Source organism: Adiantum capillus-veneris, chromosome 27 (assembly GCF_014529385.1).
Source record: "Adiantum capillus-veneris isolate H3 chromosome 27, ASM1452938v2, whole genome shotgun sequence".
Lineage (NCBI taxonomy): Eukaryota > Viridiplantae > Streptophyta > Polypodiopsida > Polypodiales > Pteridaceae > Adiantum > Adiantum capillus-veneris.
Window position 1 is genome coordinate 41,971,582 of NC_140957.1, and position 20,672 is coordinate 41,992,253.

The following is a 20,672-nucleotide window of genomic DNA, read 5'->3' on the forward strand; positions in this document are numbered from 1 at the left end:
TCTATGGCTTGAAACAGGCACCAAGAGAATGGTACAAGAAGTTTCACCAATTTATGCTTTCTCAAGGATACAAGAGAAGTGAGACAGCTCATTGCCTATATACTCGACAAGCTAAGGATGGTAGCATGATAATCCTCATCTTGTATGTGGATGACATGTTACTTGCTAGTAGACAAATGGCAGAAAGGTAGTCAGGATTTGAGTGTCAGAGGATACCGTTGACTCAGATTATGGAGGAGACTTAGATAAGAGGAGATCTACATTAGGCTATGTCTTTACATTGGCTGGAGGTGCCATATCATGGCGATCTCGATTACAAGATTGTATTACGTAGTCTACTATAGAAGCCGAGTATGGTGCAGCAAATGAGGCATGCAAAGAAGCTATTTGGCTTGGTAGATTGGTAGCAGACTTGGGAATCAAAGTAGATATGCCAGAGTTATATTGTGATAGTCAAAGTGCTATACAATTGGCAAAGAATCCAGTGTTCCATTCGAAGACTAAGCATATTGATGTGAAATATCACTTCATTAGGGAAGTACTTGAAAACAAGTAGATACAACTGATGAAGATCCACACCAAGGACAATCCTGCTAATCTACTCACAAAGAGACTTCCAAGAGAGGGCTTTGTGCATTGTCTTGAGTTATTGAGCATTGGATAGATGTCAAAAGTGCACTCCATTTGCATAGCTATTATATCGAAACCTTGGGATAAGGGAAAAGGCATATATTCCCATTTGCTGCCTCATTCTCTCATATGATACAAAATGAAGCTTTTGAAGTCAATACAATAAGTTTTTATCTACACAGGTGGACTCTTTTGTATCATCGACTGTTGGATTTTAAATATAACAAGCTCAATTTTGTGTGGATAGATAGTAACTCTCTAGACGTGCAACTAGATTTGACCAACATAAAATACGCCGTAAAGGAGAGGTTTCAACTATAACAAAATTTGTTAACTTTTTAGTTGCGCAAATGTCACCTCCAACATTACAATCTCTTTCAAATGAAGATGGTGTGAAGGTAGAGGAGCCAATATAGAGACACCTAATTGAAATAAAGTTTGTTTGTTTGTTGTTTGTTTGTTTGTTTTTTTTTTTGGTGGGGGGGGGGTATCTAGTCATTTTTGAAATGCAAGTGCTACATCAAATTTCTAATAAACAGACGAATTAGACAATACCAAGATTGGTATTTTTAGATTTTATCTTGGTGCTCTATTTGAGAGCAGTGTCATTCTTTAGGCTCTTTAAGAGATTATAGAGACTCAAGCCCTAGTAGTACTTTTTGGTGAATCACAAGAGGAGACATAAGCAAATTCCAAGCAAATTTGAGATTATCATCTCTAAATTGGGATGCATGCATTTCCTTATTGAGAAATGTCTCACAATTGGCTCCTTTCCCCTACAATACATACATTTTTTGGTCAATACTCATTATTCTTGAACACATACCATTGCTCCTCTTATTCTATAAACTAAAATATGAGAAAACATTGAAGCATGCAGCCAAAAAGCTTTTCCCGAACCCCATCCTGTCACTACATGTTTATACAACTCTGTTGCCTCCATGACCTGGATAGCACAATTTACAAATAACATTATTGTGAATTGAAGGTGGAATATTGTGAATAAAATGTATATGTAATACATACACTGAAAACACAAAATTGAGTCTAAGGAGCAGCTCCATTTGCAGGCTTCCGAGTCAACCCTTGTAACGTCCTCACCACCGTACTCATATTTGGGCGAAAATCGGCCTCAAATTGCACACATAGCGCTGCTACCGCTGCTAGCTGCACCCATGCATACATACATTTCAAAATACATTGCATGGAATATGATCTAGAAGTATATCCATTAACTTTTCTTGTGGCGGTCAGTAAGTTGAATATCTTAGGCCCAATTGACAAGAGTTGCACTGTACAAGGATAGTAGTGAATTAAAAATAAATTAATACATACACACACACATATTTTAAATATATGTGTGTGTGTGTGTATGTATGTATATATATATAGATGTGTGTGTGTGTGTGTATATATATACATACATAGCCACACACACATCTACACACACACACACACACACACATACATACATATATACAGATGTATGGTTATATATGTATGTATATACATCTTTACGCGTGCGCGTGTGTGTGTACAGAGGTATGCATGTATATGTATATGTATATGTATATGTATATGTATATGTATATATACACATGAAGGAAAAAACCTCTTAAAACCTTAAACATGGATACATCATTAAAGGTTGTATAGTCACTTGCAACCTCAAGCTATCAAGGTCTTCATGTACCAGCGCTGGATATGCAATGAACTGTGTCATGCCATGGAAAATTCCGTATGTCAATAGATGCATGGACCCTTCAAGAGACGAGACATAAGAGAGAGGCAAAATGGATAATACAGTGGAAACTGTACGGGCGATGATAAATTTCGAGCGCTGCTGCGTATGTGGCAGCAACCATTGCCTTTAAAAAGCTCAACATTTTTTAAATCAGCGACGACTGCTACTGCCACGTAGGGCACTAGTGCTCGAAATTTAACCGCAAGTACCCAATTCTTGCATGTTGATTAGTCAATTCAGCTACCCCTCCTTCCCTTCCAATATAAGTAAGCTGGCTACTCCAAATTATGAATCTTTATCCATGGCTAACTGGACTACTTTATCATTATGTTGCACATTAATCCGCTAAGGATTGCCATCAAAATAAGTTAAATAGAGCAACTAATTAACACTCAAACAAGCAGGTTAGAAGCATGGGCAGTCATTCACCAAAAGCTCCCTATTGGCAAGTGTGCTCATGAGATTATTAAAATACCCCAATATACATTATATATTTACATTGTGGGCTTATTTAAAAATCCCTAACCCCCTCTAATGTATGCATAAAAGTATACCAATAATCCTCTCTAGCTTGCTCACGTGATATGACACACGTTTTGAAAAGTGAATGCCCCGGGTTTAGAAATATGCCGCATGACAAAGAAAGATGCCATCACAGCAGTGACTCTAAAATCCATGAAAAAATGTGACAAGAGAGAATTGACCTTGGCCACTGCCTTGAGTGAGTAATCTCCCTTGAGCCTAGGATCTATGATTTGCCTTACTTTGTCTTCAGTTAATCTGGGAGTTGCCTGCAAAAAATATATAAAATCAAAACATACTTAGACCTGCTCATTCTATAAAATTGGTCAGTTTCGTTTAAAAACTTCCACACTATGTTACTTCTTACATTTTTCATTTGCATCTTGCAAGCTCATTGTGATGCCTGGATGCCTTTATCTATTTCAACAACTATTATACTTTTATTTTCAACTTGTAAATAAATTGGACAAATTCTCACAATAATTATCACATTGTGACTTACCTCAACATCAAGAGCTTCTATGAGGGAGGCACCGCATACCTAGCTAGGTACGATTGGGGGCAGGGGACCGCCGGCCAAGGGGGGGGGGCGGGGGTCCCCTGCCCCCAATCATACCTAGCTAGGTATGTGGTGCCTCTCGAGCAGAAGCTCATGATGTTATGCATTGTATGAAAAACACTGAAAAAGACTCCATTTTCCTACAGGAGATAATTTCTAAATCTTCTTGTGAAAGCTCATGTATGTTTGGGACGATCTCTCGAAAACATACTTAAATCATACTACCATACCCGTATGCATATGCCTTAACCATATGAAAAAAATAAGCACTAATTCAGATAGTGATGGAGAATATACCCATGTAATCAAACTTTGTTCTCCGCGTGGAAGTTTATGATCGACTGGCATTCTACCAGTGAGCAGCTCTAGCAAAACCACTCCGAAGCTATAGATATCACTTTTGTGGGTTAGCTCCCCTGTCATTGCATACCTGAAAGTACCTATTGCATAGTTTAAATCAGGGCTTTCCCAAACACAACATATATTCATTGACACATGCAACTCTGGCTTGACACACTATCAAATGTCACAAGTGCCGAGATCAAACTTTTTCCTAGAAAAATTTAGAGTCAAATTGACTATATTGGAAGGCTTTTCAACTAAATTTGTTTAAATTTTGTAGGTTCTCTCACCCAAGTGTGCGTGGTAGATTGGTCATCCCAGTTCCCTTTGGAGTATCAGGTCTTGGGTTCAAGACTTGTTGTTGGATAGATCTTTAAAATCTCTTGGGATTGTTCCTATAACATTAAAATTTCTCCTCTCTTCTTCACCTTCAAATATATATAAAATTCAAAGATAAGTGTAAAAATTTGGACACTAAACCTAGGTTTTTTCATGTACTGACCGTCACCTTCATACGCAATACAATTGACCAAGTGCAAAACACATCAAAAACACTAAATCTTGCCTGAAAACATACCTTTGCTAAAAGCTACTGTATGTTAAACTTATTGTGCATGTTGAGCATATTTGAGGCACCCCTCCACTATAGATCTTCCATGGGCATGTGCTCATGGGATCTACGGTGGGATGAATAAGCACCGTATATTCCGAGCAAAGTAATCTCGGGTACCCGAGATAACCCAAGAAAATCTATGGTGCCTGATTGATGTCGGGGCCCTAGATGGATACAGGCCCTTGATCCCAATGTCCCAGCTCCGCACGCCCGTGTGCATTATCGCTGAGAACCCCACCTACAGCACATTCTTCATATCTATGTAAACGACAAAAGTAGACCTGTCTCTGGCCCAACTTTAAGACTCACATACCCAGCACACAAAAAATACACCATCAAGATGCACAGAACAAAGGCAAAGATCATTTACAAAGCTCACAGGAACTATGAACTCACTCTGGGGCATAATAGCCAAATGTTCCAAGAACGCGGGTTGACTGTAGACGGGCCGCCATATCCGGTGCTTGATTTGAAAGGTTAAAATCTGCAATCTTGGCTGAGTAGTCATCAAACAGCAGAATGTTGCTAGACCTGATGTCACGGTGAATGAAAGAATGTAGAGCTTTCTCATGCAGATATTCTAAACCCTTGGCTGCTCCGACCGCAATCCTCAGACGTTGCATCAAATCAAGGATAGGTCCTGGCTGTGAACCTTGAATACTCTTTCGACCTTAATTTCACCATCACAAGTATATCAAAAGTCATTCTAATTTATTTTAATGAGGGCCAAGCTTAGACTCACCTTTGTGGTAGTCATCCACAAGACACACCTCCATCACGCATAGTATTGACTACATACTGATGCCGTCACTGCCCAATAGTGGGTGTAGAACTAGGTACCATATATATGCTCCCACACACACACATTCACGTGCAAGTGCACACACACAAGCATACATCATAGATCACTTCTCTCTACACACACACAAGCATGCACATATCACAAGAAGATTTAGAAATTTTCTCATGTAGGAAAACCGAGTCTTCCTCAGTGTTTTTCATACAATGCATAACATCATGAGCTTCTGCTCGAGAGGCACCGCATACCTAGCTAGGTATGCGGCGCCTCCCTCACAGAAGCTCATGATAAGTCACAATGTGGGAAATATTGTGAGAATTTGTCCAAAACTTCTTGTGATAGTGTCACACGCAGTACACTTACAATGCAAGAAAGAAAGAGCACACACACTCAATAGAGATGCATATATGGCAGACTAAAGCCTAGTACTGATAGAAGCATTGGCATGAATAATTAGCACAAAAATCAGGTAATTGATAGGGCATACGCACCACATACGATAGAAAGAATTAACAAATTACATGAAAACATTTCGTAACGACCATCACACATTCACCTTATTAACAAATCCTATGAGAACTGTTACATATGCGTCTGGCAGAGTAGTTTACCATGTAAAATATCATGTAAAGAGCCCAAAGTGGCATACTCATATGCCAACACCCTCAAATTTCCATCAAGACAGTATCCAACAAGCTTCACGACGTTTGCGTTCTCTAGCCTCGATACTCTCGACACCTGCAGAGCTTGAGATGACAAAAGGACATTATCAATACTATCAATGTACCATTCCCTAGCAATCAAAACAGAGCAGAAATTACTATATTCTCTCTTCATAGAAACATACTTGAGCTAAAAACTCATTGTCAGATTCCTGCGGATTGCCTACATCCAGCCTTTTGATTGCCACAGAGCTTCCGTCTTTCAATCTTCCAAGATAGACTCGTCCAAAGGAGCCCTCGCCTATTAAAGAATTTGACCCAAAGTTCTCTGTTGCTTGTCTCACTTCATCCATTGATAAAGCTGGTGCTTTGATTGGCTCAAGAATTTCTGCAACTGAGCTTTGATGACGAGCTCCTGGTCGGTAACCATGGCCATCCATGGAGTCTGCTCATGTAACCAAGACATGTTACAATCTTGCCAAAGTCATTGATAAGGATAGTTTATACCAACTTAAAACACAAGAAAAAAAAGGTAATATCTAGCCTCTATGGAACACAGCCACCACTCATTACCAGTACACAATCCCCAGCTGCTCCACCTTGGTCCTCGCCTTCCCCCGGCCCCCAAAAAAAATCTCATCTGCTTTTCTCACAACTTCATCTCAGACAAGAATTCAAACTTTGATGATCCACATACACTGCAAAGCCTACGCCGCACATGTAATGCTTCCACTGACTCAAAGCATGTATGACTGCTAAGAGTTTCTTCTCATAATCTGTGCAACCCTCTCAGCCTTCAAATGCATCCGACTCTCATCATAAGCTACTAGATGGTCGTCCTGCATTAAGACTGCACCCAAACTGCTCCCGCAATTAGCATTGTAGTAAACCTCAAAAGATTTCTGCAAGTCTGGTAGAATCGACACTTGGCGCGTAGTCAACTTCTGCTTGAGCTGCTCGGTCATAATCTTTGAAGGTCCCATAGTGAACAGTACCCCTTTCTGAGTAAGGATATGCAACGGTGAAGCTATCTCCACAAATTACTGTCTGATGAACTGCCGATAGTAAGAACATAAGCCCAAGTTGTTCTTCACCGCTCGCCCCACTCCACCCTGCCCTCGTTTTCCTTCTCTTCTACATCTTAGAAAGACCACAATCCTTGTAGCATGCCTTTGGTACATCCTAATCAGCTATATGCAATGCCCAAATGTGGCCCATTAGTTCAGGGTCTAAAGGCTACATGTGTGTACATCACATAAGCTTCGATCGCGCAAAGGACGGCGAGAGGTCAAGAAAGCATCCATGTGACGAACTTAATACCAATGCAACATAATTATACTGCATTCTGACAACACATCTTTTGCATGGAAAGATTCATGGTAGAAAAAACAGTCAAAACAGGATAATGTAACCCACTTTGAATCTGATGCACGTGCCGGGAAGACAGCGCCAAGGTCATTATTATGATCCACAAAGGAGCCATGATAAGTGGAGAAATTCAAAATTTCTGCTTCCCCAATATAATACCCTTAATGTAAGAATTGAAACAGAACGCCGGTCATTACCAGAAAACAAAGTGGTTGCATGGCGCCGGTCATTGCTTGATTGCGGCAAATACCGTTTGTTTGATCGAAACCAGAAGCAGCAAGGCAATTTCATGGGAACAGGTTGATTGATTATGCAGACGTCCTTACATGAGCATAGCCTAATTACATCCAGATGATGATCAGAGTGTGTGTGTGTGTGTGTGTGTGTGTGTGTGTGTAGGTGACGTAGAGAGAGAGAGAGAGAGAGAGAGACCCACTTCGATTTTTAATCTCGCTTGCCAAGTTTAATGAATAAAACTCAGAATAGAGGGGGAAGCTGTGTGCTGCGCGCGCGGCGCAAGCAAGACGGGCGAGCGAAGAAGAATTGAAGAAGAAGAAGAAGAAGAAGAAGAAGAAGAGAGAGAGACCCGGGAGACGGGGGTCACGAGCTTGTGAACGTGAGAACCTGAGTAGTCAACAGATCAAACGTACTATTTTATATATATGTAGAAACCTTGACTCTTCGGCTTGCGTAGCCTAACATTGAGGTGCAGATCCCATAGATTTTGGAGCACAGTTGCTTGCTTGGCTAGTTGGTTGTGATTGTTGTCGCCTTGGTTTTTGTTGTGGAACTCAAGCAGATGAAATAGAACCAATAGCTCAGCTTGGGACTTGATGAGCATTGGCAAGGAGTAAGTTGTGTTTCAGCACTTGCACCCTATAAAACAAAGGGCTACTAAAGAAATTAATTGACTCGAGCAAAAGGTTTGTACCTTAACCAATAGCTCAGCTTGGGACTTGATGAGCATTGGCAAGGAGTAAGTTGTGTTTCAGCACTTGCTCCCTATAAAACAAAGGGCTACAAAAGAAATTAATTGACTCGAGCAAAAGGTTTGTGCCTTAACCTACTCCTCAACCTACTTTGGTAGTTGTTTGCAGATTGCCATTCAGCCTAGTAATATTGAACATTTAGTATGTAGATCGTAGACCCAGTTTTGAGACACCCATCTTATTCTCAATCAAGCATAGTCAATTTTTCTTTGTTTCTCGTAGAACATGAGAGAGAGAGAGAGAGAGAGAGAGAGAGTTACGCACTCTAACACGTGGCTAAACTAAAGTTAAGGAAGCTTTGACAAACTCAAAAAATACAAAAAGCATAAACAAACTATAAAAATTGAGTGGTAGTATAGACCTCATAATCGTGCACGGGTGTCGTCCAATTATGCAAGCCGGAGGACAATGTTTGAGTCAAGCTACATAAAAGCAAAGTGAATAGTTAAACATTTCGTCTTGCAATCAAGCATAAAGCGAAAATGCTAATTATAAAGTGCATGTCATGCAAAAGTGCCATACAAAAGTATGGTGGAGAGTTGGCAATGTGGTCTCTCCAAAAATTATAAGAAACGGCAGTCGTGCCACTGCCCCGTAGCATTTATGTGTTGCGCCAAGAAAACACATTGTTGACCGCTGGGTCAACAACACAACATAACTCAAGTTTCGTACCAAAGTCTTATCTTTTGCAAGTTATGAAATGCTGCGGATTATGGCTATAAGCGTCATTTGAAATGAGTAGTTATTCTAGTTTTAGAAGCCGGGGTGCAATGGCACTTCCAGATTGTAAATACAAAGCCATTTGACCCTTTCAACCCCAATTTTGGTTAAACCTAAGGTAGCCTTAGTATATAAGGTACTTAGGTCATTTTGTAGAAAAGACTTTAATCATAATCAAACTTAGTGTTGCCGTCTACTGTGTGTGAGAGAGAAAGAGAGTGAGTGTGAGCTTCATCCTCCCGCTACGCCCGGCTCGCTCAACACATTGGAGATCCGACTGCACCATTGCGGTAGGCTCGAGGAGAGCTATGCGACAACTCCAAGCATTCCACGCGAGACGAAGCGCACACGCCGACGCATCTACGAGCTATTTGTGGCCGTAAGTGTATCAAACGATGTCTGTTTTCTGCGTGCTAGTAGTCTATAGAATCGTGGTGACATAAGCTACGCATAGGTACTCATAAATTTTAGTTTCGGGCACTTTCGAAATTCAGCTCTGTCATCCTACGCGTTTTCCGCAGATGGGTTTAGAGTGAGGGTTTTGAGTGTAGAAGCTTAGGGACAGGTGTATCCTAGTGAGAGGATGGTGTTCCTTAAGTTTCGTACGAATCTGGCATGATTAGGTGAGTTACCTTTCGTATGTGTGTATGTGGCTAGGTGGTGTAGTTGAGAGTAGTGAGGTTCTTGATTGTGGTTTAGTTGGCCTTCTTGAGTGTTGTATGTGTAGGATGGTCTCAGCCTGACAAGCTTAAGAGATTTCCTCCGTGTGTCTATCGTGTCATCTGTGTCCTCGATTGACATTATGTTGATCTAGGTAGTGTTTGCATGCACTTCATGGGTGTGTGAGTCTCCCTCGTCCAACATTGGCGCCGCAGTCAGGGACACAAGGACCTAAGTAGGTTTCCTACTAACACTCGTGTGATGGTTGTTTGATTTAGTTTGGGCTAAAAAAAGCATTTTTCTTAAGTGGATCCGGAAGAGGATATTCCGTGGTCATGTGGATAGCCAGGAAGCGTGTGTCTTGCCGAGGGTCTGCGACTAGATAGGTTTAGTTAGGATATGTGGATTAGAGTAGTTGTTGGTGGTCGAGTAATTTGTGAGGTGATAAAAGCGTTTACTAGTCCGTGTGTGACAGTGAAGCGTTTTTCTACTCATAGATGCAAAACCCCATATGGTTTGTAGGAGTAGCTTTAGGTAAGTGATTCGATTCTGATCTAGAGCTATTCATCATTGAATTATTTGCTAAAGTGCTTGATTGCATTTGAAATCACGGAAAAGTGTGCTTTTGAGGGTAAAAATGCATTAAACAAGCTTTTGTGGATATTTTTTGTATGACTCACTGATGCTGTGCATATAAAAGGGCATTTGCAAGGGTTCTGTGAAGAAAACCTGCAATTCTGTAAACATAGACATCCTACGCGTAGGATGTCTCAAGGGGGTTCTGGAGACCAAATTTGAAAATTATGACTGCACCAGTGGGTTCAGAGGGTAGGTTTTACCCTAGTAACATATTGACTTGAGTGTTTTTCCCTATTTTTGTTGACCAAAAGCCAAAAGGCGGAGTCAGAAAACGCAAAATTTCAGAAAAGGCTTAAATTGAGTGATTTTTGCATGTTTTTGCAATTGTGAAGCATACTTGCACTTGCTGAGAGCATAAGGAAGCATCATGGACACTTCAGTCTGAAAAAATCAGCAGTAGACATCCTACGCGTAGGATGTCTACAGGGTGATCTGTGCACTTTTTGGAAAATCTGAGGTGACCAGTGTATTCAGAAGGTAGGTTTTACCCTATTTTCACCTGGAAAGTGGAAATTTGACCAAATTTTGACAGATCAAAGCCAACAGACAAGAATTGCCAGACATCCTACCCAAATTGTGCCCAAGGCATAATTTTTGAGACCAAACCATAGGATGACTCCATAGGCATGTTCTAAATGATGTTTTGAGTGCATGTGAGAGTTTTAAGCTCATTTGGGTGAGAAAATTGGGTTCAAAGCGGACTTTAGCACTTCTGACTTACAAAAAGCAAGAACAACTAAAATTTGGGACTTTTGAAATCCAAACCAAAATCTAAGCATACCACTGGGTTACTGACATCAAGGGGAAGCTGTGGGACAAGTCTGGGGTCAAACAGACCAAAAAGACATCCTACGCGTAGGATGTCATAAGTGTGATTTTGCACTCCAAACTTAATTTTGAGCATACCACTATGATCAACACCTTAAGGAGAGTCTGTGGTTCAAATTTGGGGTAATTCTGAGCAGTTAGACATCCTACGCGTAGGATGTCTAAGGCATAATTCTGAAACCAAAATTTTACTGTGACCATACCATGCTGTCATATAGCCTTAGGCAAGCCTCCTAGTCAATTTTGGTCCAAATTGGAGTTGATTTGACTTAGGAATTCATCAGAACAGACATCAGGCTTTTGAAACAAGTTCTTGATCATTTGACCAACCTATAGGTGTCAGAATCAAAAAGTAAAAATACATGTGAGTTAAGCACATCAAGGCGAAGCTACAGTGCAAGTTTGAGCTGAAACAGAGCAAAAAGACATCCTACGCGTAGGATGTCTCCAACTTGATTTAGGACTCCAAGCCAACCTATGAACACACCACTGTGATCAGCACATCAAGGAGAAGCTGGGGTGAAAATTTCAAGTCATTCTGAGCAAAAAGACATCCTACGCGTAGGATGTCTCTAGGCCAGTTTTAGGGTCCAACTGTGCTTTTAACCACACAGAAGTGTTCACAATGTCACAGAGATCCCAAATCTTCTTCCATTCTAAAACTGCATTTCATTGTTTTGGCCATAACTTTCACAAACGGTATCGGATTGGAAAAGTTTTTTTATCAAAACGTAGCGTGAGAGCGACTCTACAGATCTTAGAGCAAAACTTGAACTAAATGCATGCCGACGGCAACCATTTAGTTCAATTTTGAAAAAAAACATCGTTTGAGGCCTCAAAATTCATCCGGAAGTCAGGGGTGTCTAAAAGCGACAATTTGCGAGAATTGTGACGAAACGGTTGCGGTTTTGGACATAGTTTCGACTTTTCCCTAACCAAAGAACTTGAACACAGTGGACTAAGTCTACTTGAACCAAGCAAAAGCTCTTAAGCCCAGAAATTATGTCTACCCTAGATTCAAATGCAGCTTACACAAGCTTGGAGATCCCGACGATACAAGAATATCCTCCCACAATGGATCTTCCAAACTTGCAATTGATAAAGACCCATCTTGTTGAGAGAGTTTGGATGATTGGTCATGAGAGTGAAGGACTATATAGATACATTGAAGAAAATGAGGTCAATCTTTATAGGTGCTCAGATCCATACCTAGAAGAGATAACGGATTACAAGCTCTTATATGTTTACACATACGGAGTCGACTGTCAACGGAGATCTATAGTTGTCGACAAGTATGGACGAGAATACAGAGTTGTAGAAAGCACAAATCCACAGACTGTACTAGAAAGAGGTGGATATTTGGTCAATGAAGGACCACAAATGCCTCCACCAAACATGAGAATTCCTATAGGAATTCCAAGAAGAGAGCCACCAGGATTCCCTTCAAGAGCGATAACGAGAGAAGGATTGGGAGAGTCTCTGGTTAGACTTGTAGACAATCCACGAGTTAGACCATCCCAAGTCCAGAAATGGGTAAACAGAAAATACTCCGGAGATAAAGATCCGAGAGATCACGTAACGGCTTTTAGAAGAGTGATTAGAGCAGAGGAAGTTTCAGATTTTGCGACACAGTTTGCGGGATTTGGATTGACTCTAGAAGATGATGCAGCTACATGGTTCGACTCGGTGGAAAAATGGGATTTTGAGACCCTAGATGAGCTGTTTGAGGAGTTTATTGAAGAATTCTCGCCAAAAGACATTGCTCACAACACAATCTCACAAATCCATAGATTCAAACAGAAAGAGAATAAATCAGTACGCAAAGCATCATTACGGCTCAAGAGATATGTTAAGCTCTGTCCGAGAGTGGAATTACCTATGCAAGCACGACTGATGCTGATCTTTATCCAGGGAATGAGACATGCGGGCCTTCAGAAGGATCTGCATATGATAAGGAGGATGACGCTAAACGAGTTGATCAAAGAAGCTCTTTATCTAGTGGATAACTGTGAGGCATATAAAGAAAAGGACTTAAAGAGTGAAGGAGATGACACATCCTCTCAGCACAGTGTTTCACAGATAAGTGAGTCCATTGCCAAGCCAACGGCACCTATTGATCAAGAAAAGCTTATCGACGACTTGGTCAAGAGGTTGATTCCTCTTGTAAGGTCTGATTCGGGAGAGCCGAAGTGGTGTGAAATTGAGAGAAAATGGATGAACCATACGGGGGAAGAGTGCTATTATAGCATGAAAAATGCTAGGGAGAGGTATGTACAACCTGTTCCAGAAGCACCTACTTCACGATACATTATGGGGAATGCGCCAAGACCAATAGGAGTATTAAGGCCACAGCTTGTCTTAGGACAACAACCTCCGCTGCCAGGTGCTAGAATGCAGGTAGACATGAGATACATGCCAATGATGAAAGCATCAAATAAACCAACGCCAGTACCAGCTACAATGTGGTATAGCAACCAAAGTGAGTACTACCCTTCGGAGCAACAAAATGTGAGAGCAACACATGGAGTGGTGAGGCCGGTACAACCTCCACCTCCTGGGTTTCAATCAAAAGAAAGAAGGTATGAAATGGACGAAAAGACATTGAGATTCATTGCAAATAGCGGCTTATCTAGGTCAAATCTTGCTTATAGCCAAGAGGAAATGCTAAAAGAATCTCCTCAACCAGAGACAAATTGCCACAAAAGTCGTGACAACCACTTGGTCAAACAATGTCCTCATACGGAGATCACTGAAGTAAATGCCTATTGTCTTGAGTGTGGCATCACTCACTTGATCCTCGATTGTCCGAAAAAACCAAACCAAATCAGGAAAATCACGACAAATGTATCAGGGATTGCTTAGCTCCCTAGTAGCTCAGAAAATGAAAATGTTGTACCAGTTCAAGTGGTTACGAGAGCACAAACCCAAAAGAAAGCTGATGAGAATCCAGAGACAAAGAACACGGAAAGTGACACGAGTCCAAAGACAGATAATGGACCAAAGACAGACGCACCTAGTCAGAAAACCAAGAGCAAACGAAATAGTTGGAAAGCTAGAAAGACTAGGATGAAAGCACGCAGGGAACGAGAGCAAAAATCCCTAGCTTAGAAGCTTACCAAAGCTGAGGAGAAGATAAAACAACATGAGGAAAAGGAGGCACCCTCTCTTACACAGATGGTTAAACCTCTAGAAGAACCATCCACGGATGAGAAACCGAGAACGGCTAGCTCAGGAGGATCTTTGTTGGCAGAAAAGGTTAATGAGACATTAGATGCCCTCTTGAAAGCCTATGAGGGGAGGCTCAAAAACAACCAAACCCAAGAACAGAGGTGGATGACATATCCCTATGCGGAATTAGAAAAGCAAAGGTTGGAAATGTGCAGGAAAATGATTCAAACAGCCCAAGCTTTACTAGAACCACCAGTTGCAAAACCTGAGGATGTGATCTGTGTCATGCCTACACAAGCAATCCCACCAAACCAGGAACTAAAAGAGCCAAATTCTAGTCATGAGCACAGACCAAAACTCAAAGACCCAGCATTAGAACCAAGGATAGTACTGAATACCACGGATAACTCTTTCGAGGGATTTCACCAAGCTATACCTAAGGATTGTAAAGAGATAGATGGTCTTGACGAATTGTGGAAACAAGTCAGAGAGGCCAATGAAGCCGATGACCTAAGAAGACGAGTAGACAAGAGTGGTGATGAACGAGGAGTGTTTCTACCACCAATAGAGGAATTTGAGACTGGATCTCAAATGAATCTAGACGTGAGATCGTGTTGGGGTGACAAAGGATCTGTACAATCTATGGATAGTCAACCCCATTCGCTAAGAACACTACCGTCCTACATGGGAGAGTACGAGACCCAGTCAGATGTGGTTGCAGTCCCATCACAGAGACTGTCTCCCAACAAGGCCATCGATTCAAAGGGGCTAGTAGATATTCTATCTATCCCTGTCACCTGTACAATAATGTTAGCCGAGTTGCTCAGAATAAGACCAAACATGTGGGCTAATGTGGGTAAATGTTTAGAGAAATTTGGTGTAAAAACCCCAATGACTCAAATCGAGGAAGGCATCAAAGAGCTTGAAATGCCTCAACTAAATACTAGGCCAGTGCCATTAAACAAGGTAGGCGAGTATTACGAGGGAGAAGATGGAAACACCACCCTTCCTGTGGAATTCAATGGTGTACAAACCATGGCAATCCTTGACAGTGGAGCTGGTGTGGCCATTGCAACCAAAGAGGTTTGGAAAAAATGGGGAAAACCTGCCTTGAGATCCACACGAATGACCCTGCAGCTTGCAGACAGACACAAGGAAAATCCCCTAGGACTGCTAGAAAAAGTAATTGTTACTTCTTGTGGCATTAAATATGAACACACTTTTGCTGTTGTTGACTTTGGCAAGAAGAACAACTATGAAATCATTATGGGAAGACCATTCATGCGACAATTGAAAATGGTCCAAAATTGGGGTTATGACCATATATACCTGAGACATATGGAAACCATAACAAAGATAAACTTGAGGGACCATAGCTATAGGGATGTGACGAGAACACCGGTAGAGGAGTTTGATTCCGCCACAGTAGCAAGATCAGAACTACCAGCTTGGTTAGGTAAGCCTAAAGACCTGTGGATGTGTGGAGCTTCACAATGTGGTAGCTTGAAACGTGAGGAATGTATCCTAGAGCGGGTTATAGAGGATATGGACTATATCCCAGAACCATTTCCTGAAGAAGAGTTAGAGCCTTTTGGATGGGAACACATCTTGGCTACTCTGGCCGTGTGCGCCGTGGAGGATGCTCCCACAACAAAGTTTTGTGATGAAAATGGCTATGATGTCGTTCCTTATTTTGCAGTGAGTGTAATCCAGGAAAACGAAGAGAACCAGACATCAACAAGCTCTCGAAATAAAGAGCACACAAAGAAATGTGGAGAATCAAAAGATGAAGAAGACGACGAGTTCTATGACTCTGTAGAACACTTTGAGCTTCAAGAAGATCAACGACCCGGGAATCAATGTCTTCGCTACACGAATAAAGTGCATCAAAAGTGGATTCCAAAGTCCTCCGTGAAGACACAACCACCACAATCATCCTCATACATGGCTCCTAATAAGGATGCAAGGACTCAGCTAGGAGGAATACGACCAGAGCAACCAGCTAATAATGCTCTAATCAATGGGCTAGAAAAGTCCTCCAAGAAACTACCACCGACGAGCAAACAGACAATAACTTTCCAATACCAGCCAAAAAATCAAGGGAAAGTACAAGAAGTCAACCTTACTGAGGATAGTAGCGATAGTGATGAATCTTATGACATCCCCTATCATCAACTCAGACCATCGCTATCACCAACCCCTTCAGCAACAACCATGACAGGTCAAAAGAACAGGACAACAAGTCAAAGCCAAAAAGCTCGACAAATCTGGATACCAAAAAGCCAGATTGGCCAAAAACAGATATGGATCAAGAGACAAAGATCTCTAATGACAAATCACAAGATCCAACACCAAAACAAAACCAAGGAAAGCGTGTACAAACGGGTAAGAATATCACAAAGTCGCAAGCTTTCACAACTCAGGTTTGGGTTCCAAAGAAGTTGATTCAAGCACAAAAAAGTCAGGAATTCATTTGGATTCCAAAACAACCACAGTATCAACTTTCAAAGCCTGAATCCCATCACCAACCAAGCGTACAAGGGCTGAAGCAAAGACCAATGTTGACTCACACAACAAAAAGGTGGATCCCAAAGAAGTCTCTTCAAACACAAACGAAGCACGGGCAAGTATGGGTTCCCAAATGAGAGCCAGCAACAAAACAGCCAATAATCGCAAAGAAATGGGTCCCAAAGAAGAACAACAAAACTGTTGTCAGTGCATCGCCGCTTGAATTCTTACAATTCTTCCTACGATTACAGTACAGTTAGAAGAGAGCAAGTCGCTTCAATCAAGCAACGATACAGGAGCTTCAAAGACCATTACATTGCTTAGAATAGAAAGCCTCACCAACAAATGCCAATAAGCAAATTGCTTATACCCACATCTTGCACAACATAAATCTTTTCCATGCATTGACTGTGTATGCATAATAGGGCTACATTACAAGGCATGCATAGGCACAACTTTTAATTTCCCAAGCACAACACATGCCCTTTGCGATACCCTGTCGTAAAGGATGACTCCAAATAGGAAGGGGGGAGGCATTCTGAATGCGGACCTAACATTATGACTATTAGAGGGCAATGTTTTGTGAGATGCATTAAATTTTTGTGTTTTATTGTGATAATTTTTTGACAAAATTTAGAGTATATGCCCTCATAGTAGTGTTACAGAGGAGTATGGGGACAAAATCCATATATGAGCCCCTAGGGACATGTGTATAGTGTACATAGCATTTATATTTCTATTTGAATGATTTTTCTTTTGTTAAGTTTAAAGATTTTCTTTGTTTATTATTAAGAAAATTTTAAAAAAATCCATAATCCACATGAAGAAAAGACTGACGAGAGGCCTGAGCACTACAAAGAGAAGAAGGTACAGGGAAATGATGAAACTTCACGAAGTATGTCTCAGCAGCCACTACAACAGCCGAAGAACTTGTCACAAAGCAGTGTCAACATGCAACCGACAAGTCATACAAGTCAAAGTCGAGCTAAGCCACAAAATGAGTGAGGTGTTAGTCCCAAAGCTTCAAGTAATATTCTCTGTGGTCTAAGCGTCTTAGCTATTCTAGGTACTGCTCAAGCTGGAAGAGTTGAGCATATTTAAGTTGTGTCGCTCATGCTAGTATAGGTGAGCAAAAGAGTCGAAGTCTACTATACTTAAGTCTGGTGAAGTGAAGGAGAAGGTCCAAAAGACACTCACGTACTGAGCACTGTGAGATACGAGTGGAGAAACTTCTACATCGAAAACCCTTCTTGCAAAGGTGGAAGCTATTGAGACATATTTTGATGTCACATGTGCTACATTTATTCCTCGAAACACCCACCATCTCCTTCTTTCACATTGCATGCTTTTGTTGACAAATTTCTCATATGCATATAGAGTGTCCCATAATTGGCACTTGCATCAGGCACTCTTTCCGTGTTTCACCCAAGCACTCACCTTTCATGAACATGTACTTCACGTTCAACTGCTCAACTCTAATAAGAGCGTATACCAAAGGCATTTTTTTCCCACCGGGTTTTTTTCCCTTTGGTCATCCAGGTTTTAGACCCTAATCTACAGACACCTATCACCATCCTCTTGTACATATTCCTTCTACATCAACAATAAGGAAATGCTACTCAAATCAGTTGACAAATGAATTGGAGCACCAATTTCAGATCATAGCATACTTCTCCTCAATGGCAAGTCGAAGAATGGCCTACAATGACAAAGATGCAGACAACACTAACAAAATGATTGCACAGGAACAAAGAAGTCCCCAATGACAAAGAGCAGACATAAGGACAGACTTTGCATTGGAGTGCAACTTGGCCTAAAGAAGTCCTTACAAAGTTGTCATTGGCTCACAAGAGTAGAAAGCCAATCACTCAATTCTACAGATTGTAGAAGTTGTTTCTGAGAATCACAAATACTCCGAATTGACAAATTTGCTGGAGCAAGTGATGGATGGAGCTTTCTCTATCCATGATGATAAGAGTCAAGTTAAACGACATTGGGTTCTTTTTTAATTTAGATCTGGCAGTAGACATATAATGACAAAAACAGATGCTGCAGCTCGGAGCATGGATGTGAAAGACATAAAGTTCGTCATCAATTATGATTTTCCAAAATCATGAGAAGACTATGTACATCGGATTGGACGAACAAGACAAGCTACTGCAAAGGCTATAGCCTATACTTTCTTTCCAACAACAAAACATCAGCAAAGACCACATCGCCATCGACAATCAGGTCATGTCGGGGACGACATGAACGCAGAAGGGGGGAATGTTAAACGCTGGGTCAGTAACACAACATAACTCAAGTTTCGTACCAAAGTCTTATCTTTTGCGAGTTATGAAATGCTGCGGATTATGGCTATAAACGTCATTTGAAATGAGTAGTTATTCTAGTTTCAGAAGCCGGGGTGCAATGGCACTTCCAGATTGTAAATACAAAGCCATTTGACCCTTTCAACCCCAATTTTGGTTAAACCTAAGGTAGCCTTAGTATACAAGGTACCTAGGTCATTTTGTAGAAAAGACTTTAATCATAATCAAACTTAGCGCTGCCGTCTACTGTGTGAGAGAGAAAGAGAGTGAGTGTGAGATTCATCCTCCCGCTACGCCCGGCTCGCTCAACACATCGGAGATCCGACTACACCATTGCGGTAGGCTCGAGGAGAGCTACGCGACAACGCCAAGCATTCCACGTGAGACGAAGCGCACATGCCGACGCATCTACGAGCTATTTGTGGCCGTAAGCGTATCAAACGATGTCTGTTTTCTGCGTGCTAGTAGTCTATAGAATCGTGGCGACATAAGCTACGCATAGGTACTCATAAATTTCAGTTTCGGGCACTTTCGAAATTCAGCTCTGTCATCCTACTCGTTTTTCGCAGACGGGTTTAGAGTGAGGGTTTTGAGTGTAGAAGCTTAGGGACAGGTGTATCCTAGTGAGGGGATGGTGTTCCTTAAGTTTCGTACGAATCTGGCATGATTAGGTGAGTTACGTTTCGTATGTGTGTATGTGGCTAGGTGGTGTAGTTGAGAGCAGTGAGGTTCTTGATTGTGGTTTAGTTGGCCTTCCTGAGTGTTGTATGTGTAGGATGGTCTCAGCCTGACAAGCTTAAGAGATTTCCTCCGTGTGCCTATCGTGTCATCTGTGTCCTCGATTGACATTATGTTGATCTAGGTAGTGTTTGCATGCACTTCACGGGTGTGTGAGTCTCCCCCGTCCAACACGCATAGACTTAGGGAATTGGATGCAGATAATAGACCTTGCAATGTTGTCGAGTTGGAGTTGTGGTTGGATTGTTGCATTGTGGCCCCCCTCCTGGTCCTCACCGCTCGTGCAGGTAGGATTGGCATATAGACTGGGCACAAAACACATACATCTTGAGGTGTTACCGTAGCCAACACTGCAGTCTTGCTTTTAGGGTAAGAAGTTAAGAACAATGTGAAGCTTTGTTGTTGCCACAGCCATGGTTGGCATATCCTTCAATCAATGTGCTACAGAAGATGACATTTCGAATGCTTATCAAGAACCTTTTGTGCGTGCATAAGGGCACCAAAGCTCCATATTGGCCAAAGCAACTGCCAAGCAAGGCATGCTCTTTCAACAGTTCTTGACTATCAATCCCATCATGAATTCCCTCACGCATGTGAAGGTCTTAGATAAGGCCACAATATGCCTTCAAGGTGCAAGTATATGTGATTTCATATCGAGAAAGGTCCTCCCTAATGAATACGCATCCTTGTAAAGTAGCTAACTATCGTGGAGTTGTGTGTATCATGTTGATTTGGTACAAACCCTTCTTTGGAGCTTCCTCTCTCCTGCTCCCTTGGTACAAATCTATCTTTTGAGCACATGATTTTAGTCTCATTAGAAAAGAGAATCTCGTTCTTGTTGACTTCTCATCATGCTCTTGATGCACAGCTC

General features: G+C 41.5%; 1 protein-coding gene across 5 annotated transcripts; it reads right to left on the bottom strand.

Annotated features, from left to right (window-relative positions):
• Positions 1–1,317: 1,317 nt before the first annotated feature.
• LOC147421843 (protein CYTOSOLIC ABA RECEPTOR KINASE 7-like) lies at positions 1,318–7,907 on the bottom strand. 5 transcript variants are annotated; one of them, XM_086502409.1, is made up of 9 exons: positions 7,437–7,862; positions 6,057–6,316; positions 5,821–5,947; positions 4,807–5,080; positions 3,753–3,885; positions 3,079–3,165; positions 1,732–1,797; positions 1,657–1,677; positions 1,318–1,576 (listed from the first exon to the last, which is right to left on the bottom strand). In XM_086502409.1, exons 1-9 carry the CDS (start codon positions 7,528–7,530, stop codon positions 1,439–1,441), a joined length of 1,200 nt encoding a protein of 399 aa, XP_086358535.1. In that variant the 5' UTR covers positions 7,531–7,862; the 3' UTR covers positions 1,318–1,438. The 5 variants fall into 5 exon arrangements, with proteins under 5 accessions (XP_086358535.1, XP_086358533.1, XP_086358531.1 ...); XM_086502407.1 differs by adding an exon at positions 7,890–7,907 and having other exon boundaries at positions 1,498–1,576; positions 1,657–1,797; positions 7,437–7,576; XM_086502405.1 differs by having other exon boundaries at positions 1,498–1,576; positions 1,657–1,797; positions 7,437–7,576; positions 7,676–7,861.
• Positions 7,908–20,672: the final 12,765 nt, after the last annotated feature.

What these genes read in the sequence shown, in the direction of transcription:
- LOC147421843 (XM_086502409.1), bottom strand. Translation starts at nt 7,530, where the DNA reads ATGAAATTGCCTTGCTGCTTCTGGTTTCGATCAAACAAACGGTATTTG. An exon ending in AACAAAGTTTGATTACATGG is followed by an intron (nt 3,166 to 3,752) that starts GTATATTCTCCA and finishes TATTTTTTGCAG; the next exon opens with GCAACTCCCAGATTAACTGA. An exon ending in CTCAATTTTGTGTTTTCAGT is followed by an intron (nt 1,577 to 1,656) that starts GTATGTATTACA and finishes TGTGCTATCCAG; the next exon opens with GTCATGGAGGCAACAGAGTT.